Genomic DNA, 12,762 nt, shown 5'->3' with positions numbered 1-12,762 from the left:
TCTTGTAGCACTGTAGTCTCTGTCCATATTAGATCATTGACAAATTGTTCTAGTTTGAAGATTTGTTCTAACCTGTTATGTTTGCCTGAATAATGTTAAATATGTTTAAGCATCATCCAGAGTGGGGTAGTGTTATAGGCCCAGCCTTTCCCTAAAGGGGGGGCGGTAGAGAGCGACAGGTAGGGGCGGGAGAGTAGAAGAAGAGTGTGTGTTAGCTTGAGAGACTAAAGTTGTAGTGTTGTAGTAGTTCATCTTGCCAAGAAGAGGAATAAAGTTCCATAAGCTTTCATCTGCCTCCTTGTTCAGCCGCTAGCAGAGCAGGACCTATGAGCTTGTTACCAGCAAACAAGCCGAAATAGACACCAGCCTGTTCTGGACTTACGAAAGGTAACAACAGGGACATCAGAGATCTTGAACTCCTTTGTGCAAAGAGTAAAAGGATGCGTACTACCAGAGCCCTACAAAGGATCTCATTGGACAAAAGTACGCAGGCAGTTCCTGGAGGATGAACAAATTAATACAATTGACTGACCTCCACACTTCCCCTCCCCTAACCCTAAAACCAGTAGAACATCTCTGGAACATGTTTAGATCCATCTGATCCACCACGTTGCACCTCAGACTGTCTAGGAGCTCAGTGATGCCCTGGTCAGGATCTGGAAGGAGATCCTACCAGACACTATACATCATCTTATAAAGAGCATGCCCCAATGTTGTCAGGGAAGCATACAAGCATATGGCGGGGCTGTAAAACTACTGAGGACCATTTAGAGTTGCTGCACTGACATTTCAGCAAATAGGACTAGCCTTAGATTTTCAGTTTGTTTTTCTGTAACTTTGGATTAAGGTTTCTGTGAGTGGGTCATTTTCTTTTTTAATCAAATGATGTGGCATCCTTTTGTTCCTTACACATTACCCATTCCATATCAGTATGTATGTCCTGCATGGTTATTTTTTCCCAATTGATATCTGGTGTGTTTTCAAAGTGTTCCGTTATTTTTTAGCAGTGTATAAACTGATTCATTTTGAGGTTTCAGTTGATTTGTACTAAAGGTAATTCAACATATACAGTGCCTTGCAAAAGTATTCGGCCACCTTGAACTTTTCAACCTCTTGCCACATTTCAGGCTTCAAACATAAAGATATAAAATTCTAATTTTTTGTGAAGAATCAACAACAAGTGGGACACAATCATGAAGTGGAATGAAATTTATTGGATGTGTCAAACTTTTTTAACAAATAAAAAACTGAAAAGTGGGGCGTGCAATATCATTCGGCCCCTTTACTTTCAGTGCAGCAAACTCACTCCAGAAGTTCAGTGAGGATCTCTGAATGATCCAATGTTGTCCCAAATGACTGATGATGATAAATAGAATCCACCTGTGTGTAATCAAGTCTCCGTATAAATGCACCTGCTCTGTGATAGTCTCAGGGTTCTGTTCAAAGCGCAGAGAGCATCATGAAGACCAAGGAACACACCAGGCAGGTCCGAGATACTGTTGTGGAGAAGTTTAAAGCTGGATTTGGATACAAAAAGATTTCCCAAGCTTTAAACATCCCAAGGAGCACTGTGCAAGCAATCATATTGAAATGGAAGGAGTATCAGACCACTGCAAATCTAACAAGGCCCGGTTGTCCCTCTAAACTTTCATCTCAAACAAGGAGAAGGCTGATCAGCAGCCAAGAGACCCATGATCACTCTGGATGAACTGCAGAGATCAACAGCTGAGGTGGGAGAGTCTGTCCATAGGACAACAATCAGTCATACACTGCACAAATCTGGCCTTTATAGAAGAGTGGCAAGAAGAAAGCCGGTTCTCAAAGATATCCATAAAAAGTCTCGTTTAAAGTTTGCCACAAGCCACCTGGGAGACACACCAAACATGTGGAAGAAGGTGCTCTGGTCAGATGAAACCAAAATCAAACTGTTTGGCCACAATACAAAACGATATGTTTGTCGTAAAAACAACACAGCTCATCACCCTGAACACACAATCCCCACTGTCAAACATGGTGGTGGCAGTATCATGGTTTGGGCCTGCTTTTCATCAGCAGGGACAGGGAAGATGGTCAAAATTGATGGGAAGATGGATGGGGCCAAATACAGGACCATTCTGGAAGAAACCTGTTGGAGTCTGCAAGAGACCTGAGACTGGGACGGAGATTTATCTTCCAACAAGACAATGATCCAAAACATGAAGCCAAATCTACAATGGAATGGTTCACAAATAAACGTATCCAGGTGTTGGAATGGCCAAGTCAAAGTTCAGACCTGAATCCAATCGAGAATCTGCGGAAAGAGCTGAAGACTGCTGTTCACGAACGCTCTCCATCCAACCTCACTGAGCTCCAGCTGTTTTGCAAGGAAAAATGGGCAAGAATTTCAGTTCTTTATGTTTGAAGCCTGAAATGTGGCAAGAGGTTGAAAAGTTCAAGGGGGGGCGAATACTTTCGCAAGGCACTGTAACTTTCCAAAGAAATAAGGCTAAAGTATTAAAACGTTTCTGACAGAACCATCAACTGAACCAAAGCAGCATTTACCATTCACTTTGTCTTCAAATTAAACCCAATACAACTATCAAACTTTACCAAAATTTTATTTAAACCAGTTTTAAATAAAACATATTAATGCCACAACTGGATCACATAGCGTCACAAAGTCTTGAATCAAGTCATCACCATGTCCTAAAACCTACAGACCTACAGACAAACTGTCACGGTTTACTTGGAATTGGACCCCAGAATGCAGACGTGCAGGCAGCGTGATGGTAAGTGAAAAAGATTTAATAACGAAAACTCACTCACTACAGGAGGCAGGAACAAAACAAACGGGCAGGCAAGACAGGCATGGCAAAATAAAAAAAAAACAAGACTTGGTTTGAAAACAAGACATGAGCATGAGAGTGAAAGTTGTTTCCGCGAAGACTAACAGAACAGGTGTGAATATATGGCGTGAAAACCAGGTGGAGCAAGGAGACAGATTAACTTGAAGCAGGTGAACTGAATAAACTTAACATAACAAAACTTGACTGGAGCAAAACAGAGACTTTTGAACACAAACTAGAAAAACATGAAGCAAAAGCATAACCAGATCCGAAAACCAAACTTGACAAAACATGAACAAGACGACAAATCAAAAGCATGACCAGGAAAATAAACAGAAACATGATTCAAAACTTGAACACTGAAAAACATAAGGAAAAAACCCCGAAACCAAAAACCAAACAACCCTACATCATGACACAAATGTCTTTTCCACAAAAGAAGCCTCCCTCTGAGCATTTCTCTGATTCACAATTCCTTTCAGCTTTACCTGAAGTAGACTAAACAAACCGCTCACAACTAATAACAGGTCTGTCTGTCATTCTTACCACCGCATATTCTCCCCTTCATAGCAACTTCCATGATATAAACATCCATAGATATGGTTTGAGTTTGTGGAGACATAATTGCTTCAAATTTCCAAGTTCGGCACCCTTTAAAGTCACATTGGGCTCAGTTTGATTAAAACCAGCAAGTAGCCATGTCTCTTGAAAACCAATAAAAATCAAGGAAAGTCTGTCAGTTTTTATTTTTATTTTTGTCTGCTCTCGGTGGAGGACACTTTTGTCTGTCTCCCGCACCCCTCCCATATCTGCCCTGCTTTAGCTCTGTGTCTTGTCTTTCTTTCTTGGAGCCTCTCTTTGCATATCTTCCAAAATTCTGAGTTATGGATTTGGTCAGCTGGTCTCTCAATGCAATTGATCAAATTTTCTCAACGAGAAGACGGTGTGAAGGGGAACCCTCTGGCCCAGACGGGACATTTTTCTCCGTATACACGATGGACTCCTGGTGAAATGGAGGATTGTGTGTTTGTCGATAATGTCAGTTGAGGATGTCGAAGATGTGGACACAATGGGATGTTTGATAACAAGATTTCTGCTTTTTGGAGTCGGAAAATGTCAGCAGTTGTTCTGGTCATTGCAAGGCTGCCTGGCATGTATGATGGATCTGCAGAGCGATCAGCACTCAGACTGAGATGTTACGTGAGCTGAATCGCAGACTGGATTTGATCCTTGAAGGATCGCAGGCAGGTTGCGATTCCTGGACTCAGGGTTGAAATTGGATATATCTTGGAGAAAAGTGTTCGCTCAGATCTGGCGGAAAGGACCTGGAATTTGGCTGTTTGGATTTGCCATTGAGAAGCACCAGCGAGACTCTCAAGCCAAAACTAAGAGTCGGCCTGACCCAAATAATTGTTGTTTTTCTGAATCTGGCTCCCCTGCACGGCCTTGATGGCTGGCTATCTTCAACTTCTCCTGGAAGTTGCGTAAACATGATGCACTGCTCCCTCTGCCCCCTCCCTTCCCTCAGGACACCTGTGGACCTGCTCAGAACTGTGTGGCTGGTTGATGAACATTCCAACGAACCATTTAGGACAATGCCCTCTGTGACAGTGCTTCATGGACTTACTTGCACACACTCACATGCCCAAGATAAACATCCATCCCCTCACAGCGCCTTCACCGGATCCCCTGCATGATGTTGTTTTGTATATGTGTTTCTTTAAATCTTTACTTATGTGTGTGTTGCTTACCCCTGCTGAGGTTTTCTATCTTACTTTACCTAAATGTGTGACTTCATTACTTTTCATAGATTTTCAGATTTCTCAGAAGGAATACCAGCAAAGGCCAAATATTATTAGTATTTGAAAATTTGACTAAAGCTATTTTTACACCAATGACCAGAGATTTTTAGATTTCTTAAAAGGATTGTATTACAACTATATCATACCAGTGACAGCCAAACATTATTACTATTTAAAAAGTTTGGATTAAACTGTTTTATACCAGTGACCCAGCTTATTTAAATGATGGGACACACAACTGCCCCATACCAGCGACCTCAAGGATTAATATTATAATTTGTCTTCTAGCACAGGATGAATTCCTTACCACAGAGGAATTAATGAGCTAATTACCTCTATTAGAAAGATTGGATTGGAACCAGCTCTTACCAGTAAACTCCCAAGGATTATTAATGTCATTTGATTTGTTTTCTGTGTTTGATTTTCTGTATCATTGTAATGTTTTTCCTCATGTACAGCGCTTTGTTGCTGAAAAGCGCTATATTAATAAACTTGACTTGACTTGACTAGATGTGGAGTAGGAGAAAACGGTGTGCAGCTAAGTCAGGTAACTTTCTCCCTCTAATGTCAGAAGCAAACAGGATGTGGCTACTCTAAACAAGGGTTGTACCAAGTGTCTGCACACACTAAAAATGAAATTCAAAACTTATTAGTTAAGTGTGTAAGTGGGAGATGAAAAGGCTCTTTCTCTCACTTTTTGTGTTTTTATCTTAATTGGTGCTTATGTGAGTCAGTTCTAATGTCACCGGGGGCAACTACTCATGTTGCCCATGTCAAAAAGCGCCACTGTCTACAAAATATTGATTCATGAGTAATGAAAGACCGTTTTTATAGATTTTTATTTGTGAAATAAATTCCACATGCCGGAAAGACACAAAATTGTATTGTATCTTTCTTCTTCCACTTCATAATGAAGCACTACTTTAAGTTGGTACATCACATAAAATCCCAATAAAGTATGTATTCATCATGCTAAAGCCACACATAAAGATTTGGCCTAATCTTCCTGTTGTTACCAAATTTGAGAGGACAGATTTTTGCAATATTCTCAGGCATTTTTGTTTTCTCATCTTTGATGGCAAATTTATTTATATAGCATTTCAGTAGCAAGACAATTCAAAGTGCTGTACATGAAAAAAAGGGACATAATAGGAAAGTACAATAATGGTGGCATAAAGGTAATTAAATAATTAATACAAATAATTAAAGAGAATAAAAAACAATTATAAATAAGATGATAATAAAAAGATAAAAAATTAAATATTAAAGATAAAATGATTGCTAAGAAAATGAAAGGAAGCTGCAGCTTAATGGAAAGTTTGTAGTGAGAAGTTTAAAAATACTCAGTTAATTACCCAATACAGTTTTTCTTTATAAACGTAACAGGGTGTTTTCATAAAACAAGCGCATTTTATAGTGTCAGCTTAATAAGATAACTCTTCAGACTGTAATGTGACAGATGCGAAAGAATAGATCATCCTGAGTTAGAACTCAGGCATCAGTTTAATGTGATTACCGTGGCTTCATCTCTCCCCAAGCCATGTATATATTTGGTTTTCCCTGGCCAAAGCTATTGCTGCTGATATTAAATGTTTTTGTTTTATCACAGCCACAAGAGGTTAAATACAGCCCAGAACCGGCATGTGCATATGTTTGTTACAACTATCTTAGCTTCCAAGCCCACTTCTACAAACCTGGTGGAAACATTCTAACAGCAGGTTAATGATAATTTTACATTAATTGGCAGCCCTGGTAAATATTTGTGAAAAGGCTCATTTCTTATTGCTGTAGCATAATCTCCTATTAAAAATTTTGAAAGGTCCAGCCCCTTTTATTCAAGGAGGGAAGAAAATCTATACGATTCAGTTTTTATTTATGTAGTACAGAATTACCACGAATGTTGTCTTAAGGCAAACAAAACATCCAGTTTCTATACAGAAATATACAGTCACTTCAGACCAATCATATAAACAGATTCAGTCACTTGCATTCGATCCTAGCAGATAAAAAATGAAGTAAAGTTCAGCTAATTGTTAAAATTGGTCAAAGGTTAACCAGTTGCATCGAGTCACTGACTTTGCAGCATTTAGTTCCCCTCAACAGGTGTCTAGTGACATTATCTGCTGGGTTTCCTTAGACAGAAAAACTTTTTATCCAATTTAAATAAATAACTGAATCTGACTACACTGTTCAATGGTTACGATTAATTGGAATGTATGAACCTGACTTGTGAAGTGCCTTGAGACGACATGTGTTGTGAATTGGCGCTATATAAATAAACTGAATTGAATTGTATTATTGATCCATGCTATATAATAAAAATATTAATATGATTATAAAAATTTTATTAAATTTGACAGGAATTTCAACAAACTAGCTTATCAGAGAGCGGAAGAAAATCACTACAACAGGTGTAAAACAGTTTTGAACTGCAGTGGACGTGCATACTATTTTAACACTTTATTTCACTCCTCTGACAAGCAAATCTTTGTCTATTGTGGCATTTCTTTCCATAGCAAAGCAGCAGCTTCACTTTATTTTTAGGCAGCATGCAATTGCATGTTTATCAGTTAACCAGTTACCAGTTAAGCCAAACTGCCACATATTTTTTAGAAATGTTTAAACAATCTGTTATTGAGCATTGGAGACATAATATACACAGCATAAAGACGTAACTGCTTGGGAAGTTACATAAGTGCAATTTAACTGATGCAGCACTGACCGGATTATAACCTTTAGACGCCATGCAGTGTCTGTCTGCACTGATGAAGATTTACTCACCTCAGCATGCTGAATGCTTGGAATGACTCTAACTGAAGCAGCCTGACCTACTTTCTGATTTATTGAGCTAATATTTATTTGATCATTAAAAATTAAGTAACATGCCTACTCCTGTGAAAATACTTTACCAAATTTCACGCCCTACATCCTAATACACGTGCTAAACACAGGATCATCAAACATGGCACTTCAAATACAATAGCACACCAAATATCACATCCAGGTTATCTGTTTATTTATATTGCACATATTCATATTGTGCTGGCATTAGGGATGCCATATATTGTGCTGCTATAGAGCTAAAGCATAAAATATATTTTGGTCATTCATGTATGCTGCAACTCCTCTCATTTTGTGCCATAAATCTGTCCAGAATAACAACAGATCTCCTTCATCTCTTCATCATTGCACTGAACAGGCATTTGCAGTTATGACTCTTCTGTCACCTATATAGTAATATTATGTAAATTAGAATAAATTCAGACAGATTAAAGTACCTTTGGAAAATAGCAACCTTTTGGGAGGTACAGCCTACATTTCTGTAGTAAAAATGTTATTTATTGGTCTGATGTAATATTCTGATCTGAAATGTTTTCATTAGATGTAAGTGGGAAACTCATAATAATTAACAGAAACAAAGGCTTAAAAACATCAGTCTGTGTGGGATTAATCTATATAATATGTTTCACTTAGTAATGGAGATACTAAAATAAACTTTTCAACACTATTCTAATTTATTGAAATTACTGTACTTTCTTATATTTTCATTTTCCTTAACTTAAAGCTGCCTGTAAGGACTCCAAGAAGGCTCTTGAGGTATCCCAGCATGCCGAGGACATGGGTCTGATCCTGGGAGCCTGCGCCGGGGGTCTGGTGATCCTCATTCTCCTCCTGGGGATCATCATCATCATCGTGAAGAAGGGGTGAGTGGCTGTCTACGTCGCCAACTGGACTGAGATGGGTTAGACCTTTTAACAGTTATGGTCTCTGCTCTCTTTGTACCTGTGTGGTGGGTAATCCATCACTTTCCCACTTGGCAGCTAGGCTCCACTGAATACAGCATCTGGCAATGAGAGTAAATTACAGCCAACGTTCGAAGAATTTTGGAGCATTAATCTTAAACACTGCCACCTCTGCCTTGTCTAGGCTTTTGTGTTCATTTCTTCTTTTAATTTCGAAGATTTCATGTGGACCCAGCACATTCACAAGCAGCATCGCTCATACTGGGAGCTTTCCACTTGAAAATTACTTCTGTAGTCACTCGCACCTGCAGTGTAGTCTTCTTTCGCTTGCTGCGTGATGGTGGAACACTCATCTGAGTGTGAGAAATTTCATCAAGGGGCATGTTATTCCATTGCCCACTCAATTACATGAGGCGAGCAGCTGTGAGGTGCCAGTGGATGGCCTGGTAATTGGTTAGGAAGGTTGTTTTTGCTTATTTTTCCAGGAGGGGGCTGGAAGATTCCTCTGCCTCAGGAGTTCTCTCATTGAAACGAGGATGATTGAATAGGGAGTGTGTAAAAGGAGGCAGTGACTGATAAGATTCAGCAGGCCAATCTAGCAGGCACATTAGGAACCCAACCGGAATGAATGGGCAACAGGAACAGACATGTTTATATTCAGCCAAAAGATTACGCCCTTCTGCATGTACAGACACTGTGTATGCTATCATTGGGTGAAAAATTAGCTTTACACCACCACACACACGCGCGCACACACACACACACACACACCGGGGATCAGTTTGCTCTAAACAGATTTTTTATATTAACCTTTAATTACCCAAGAGTCAAAGTCTTCCATTGATTCAAAAACGGAGTTGGAATTTACATAGCTTTAAAGTTTGAATCAAGCCTCCTTCACAACACATCTCAAGCCAATACTTAGACAACTTCTCGTTTTCTCCATGTGTTTTTTAAAAGGATCAAGTCATTCCCCTGCTGCTCTGTGTCTGTCCCGCATGGGCCTCTTACTGACTGACTCAAATTAAGCTTACTCCGCTTCATGGCTCGAGAGAGGATGTCTGATAAAGCTGTGTTAAAACACTCTGGATAGTTGAACAGATCACTGGACTTCAGTTAATGGCAGTTTCTTCAGTAGTGGACACTTAAAAAAAACCCAAAATGAATAAGATGTCCCATGCCACCGATGTGTTAAAACCTTTAGGATGAAAGATGTCCAGCACTCATTCTATGCATTTCTATATACATCCAGCCGACTGAGTTACACTCCATGCTTCCTTTGGTTGCACAATGATGATTTTTGAGTGTGTGTGTGGGGGATGTTGCTGCCTTGAGTGGGGATTTGGAAATGGCCGTAGGCAGCTTAGTATTGTAATGACTCATATGATGCTGAATATGGTTAGTTGTTGGGCTAGTTGTGACATTTTCTTTACCTGCTTAAATCAAGGTAACATACACAGAAGTGATAATTTCCTTGTGAGATCCCTTACGCTAAAATCATTAAGCAACCATTAACTATTACCTCTAAGGTTTGACTCAACTGAGTTCTGGACATACATCTGGCTCAAACAGTGATTCCCATCCAGGGAGGGTGCTAGAGAGGGTAGTTTAGGTAGTTTTGGGCCTGAATACCAGAGATGGTGTGAATATGTATAAAATAACACTGATTATGATCAGAGGTTTGGGTGAAACATTAATGGCATCAAACAACTGCCTTTAACATCTCTGGTTATGGAATTTGTGTATTTAAAGAACAATGCACATAAAGTGTGGTAGCCCCGCTTACAGATTCCTTCTGTTTTTGCTTATTTTGACACACTTAAAAGTTTAAATCATCAAACATGTTTTAATACCAGAGAAAGATCTTAAAAAGTGACATTTCAGACCGTTCTAATCCAGAGTGCAGCAATCACCTCTCCTCCTGCCTGAGAACAGGTGTAATCGTCGTAATCTTTGAAATTTATTACAGTTACACCTTTCTATGGATTTTGTAGTTGCTCTACATTAGTTATAGTGTAGTTGCTGTGACAGAGACATTAGTTGCAATTTTACTGCTGAAAATTACAACTTTTATTTCTGCAACGTAAGCGTCTCTGTCATTTTTACCTGCTCAGCGGCAGCTTGGTAAACATTGCTGCAGCGGCAGGAGTTTTTGCTCAGTATCCACTGATGTTGTGGACCTGTTCCACAGTGGCTTCACTCACATCACTGAAGATCAGTGTTCACGGTTCAACGATAAGAAAGAGACTGGGCAAAAATGGCATCCATGGGAGGCTTCCAAAGCCAAAACCCCTACCTGCCAAACATATCACATCCGTCTCACAGTGGTCGAAAAACATCTTGATGATCCCTAGAACCTGTAAAAAAACATTCTGTGGACTGACAAGACAAAAAAAAAAAAGGACTGACGTGTGGCGTAAAACTAACAGCATTTCAAATAAGAACACCATGCACACAGTCAACTATTCTGATGGTAGTGTGATGGGCTGGGGCTGCTTTGCTGCTTCAGGACCTGCTGGACAACTCATGAATGATGGAGCAATTAATTCTGCCACCTACCAGAAGAACCTGAAATAGATTGTCCAGCCCTTTGGTGTGATATGACTTTAGTGTCCGCAAGAAGATGCTGCATGTCTTCTATACGTCTGCTGTGGAGAGTACAGTCGCTTCTGCTACAGACTGGAGATCATTCTTGCCCACAGTGCTCAGCATCTATAATGGCTCTTCAGAATAACGTATGTAGTTTTAGATATTACAACATGTAACACACACAAACGCACACAAACACACCTACACAGGAAAATAAAAAAAATCATCTTAACATGACCAGATCCAGAAAATATAGCAGTACTCAAAATGCTCAAGACTCCACAAATCAGATCCAAGAATACAGAAGAGGACAACAAGGCTTTGAATAATCAAGACCAATCAAGACAAAAAATAAAGTCAAAAAACAGAATAAAATCAGACTTTGGTAAAGATAAGTAAAAGAACAAATAGAACATGACAAAAAAAACTTAAAATCCAATTGCAGTCCATTGAGAGTGCCTGTCTCATTTCAGCTTGCGCCTTCCATTTACAGCAGTAGCAACAAAGCTGTTTTTAAAACATCTCGTCCTACATTTTAAGCCTGAGAATCTCCATCCAGAGGGCAGGAGCTGAAACTCTCTGTGAAGGAGATGGGAGTTGTAGTTTAAAGCAAAAGGGACCATCCACTTTAACTGCCTGCTGTACAGGAATGGGACTGATTATTGGGACTTTCCAACCAGTCTGGAAAGCACTTTAACTATCTCCTGGAGGGATTTTCTCTCTTTCAGAGACGTATGACCAAACCATGACACCAAAGAAAAGGATAAAACCGATCCGATAAAAGAGGATCATTATGTATGGGTCTATAGTAAAATGGCTGAGTTTCCTTAGACAGAATAGGCGCTGATTAGCCTTTTTACACATGGCCTCACAGTTAGGTTTAATGTTCAATTTGTCGACAGTACCAAAATATGTTGGGAATGCACACTCTCAATAGCATGACGTTTAATCAAAGTGACTTATTGCTTGTGAGGTTTCCTCCTAAAATCAATGATCATGTCTTTGGTCTTATCAGTGCTCAGTTGAAGGTAAGACCCTTTACACCATGAAACGAGGTCATCAGTCACCAGACTGCGGCTGCTTTCATTCTCCTGGAGGACACTAACAACAACAGAATCGTCTGCTTATCTTATTATAAATCTGTTGTCATGTCTACTCTGACACACGTTAGTAGGCAGAATAAAAAGTAGCGGTGACAGCACACAGCCCTGAGGTGACCCAGAGGAAGTATATTTTAAATCTGAGAGACGGTTTAATTAATTCTCTGTCGTGTTAATTACAAAATCCAGGATCCATCCCACAGAATGTGACCTTGATTAAACAAGCAGCCTTTGAATTAAAATATGTGAGTTGTATTAAAAGCAGAGATAAAAATCAACAAATAAAAGCCTGGCATGTGTCCCAATAAAAGTGTTTAAAAAGCAGGTTCTAGTTGCACACTTCACTCCTATATGAGGTCTGCATGCAAACTGGATGGGATCTAAAAGATCTTAGTCTGCTGTAAAATCTCTCATATTTGATTAACTTTTCAAAAGCTTTCATTAAAACTGAGGTCAGAACTAGCTGTCTAAAATCAGCAACAGTTTTAAGACAAGTTTCGACAAGATTTCCAGACAGAAACCAAAACAGCATCTTTCCAGAAAGCAGGAACATGTGTTTGTGAGACTTATAAATATAGTAAAACACAGGACTCAGCAAGATTTCACTGAACAGCCACATACATTATCACTTTTACAGTGTGAAAAGCCTTTTTAACAGGATGAAGGTGGATGTTAAAATGTTGAGTATCTTTAAGTTCATAAA

General features: G+C 39.4%; 1 protein-coding gene across 5 annotated transcripts in view; it reads left to right on the top strand.

The window, feature by feature from the left end:
• LOC124878881 (receptor-type tyrosine-protein phosphatase U-like) overlaps positions 1 to 12,762 on the top strand; it is a 334,335-nt gene that overhangs the window by 254,656 nt on the left and 66,917 nt on the right. For all 5 annotated transcript variants that reach the window (XM_047383059.1, XM_047383057.1, XM_047383058.1 and 2 more), the window contains exon 14: positions 8,193 to 8,331. In XM_047383059.1, coding sequence (XP_047239015.1) covers positions 8,193 to 8,331 — 139 coding nt within the window. The remainder of the gene's footprint in view (positions 1 to 8,192; positions 8,332 to 12,762) is intronic.

The sequence above is a fragment of the Girardinichthys multiradiatus genome, chromosome 13, assembly GCF_021462225.1.
Source record: "Girardinichthys multiradiatus isolate DD_20200921_A chromosome 13, DD_fGirMul_XY1, whole genome shotgun sequence".
Taxonomy (NCBI): Eukaryota; Metazoa; Chordata; class Actinopteri; order Cyprinodontiformes; family Goodeidae; genus Girardinichthys; species Girardinichthys multiradiatus.
The sequence above is the reverse complement of the archived record's forward strand: the minus strand, read 5'-3'. Positions and strand labels throughout refer to the sequence as shown.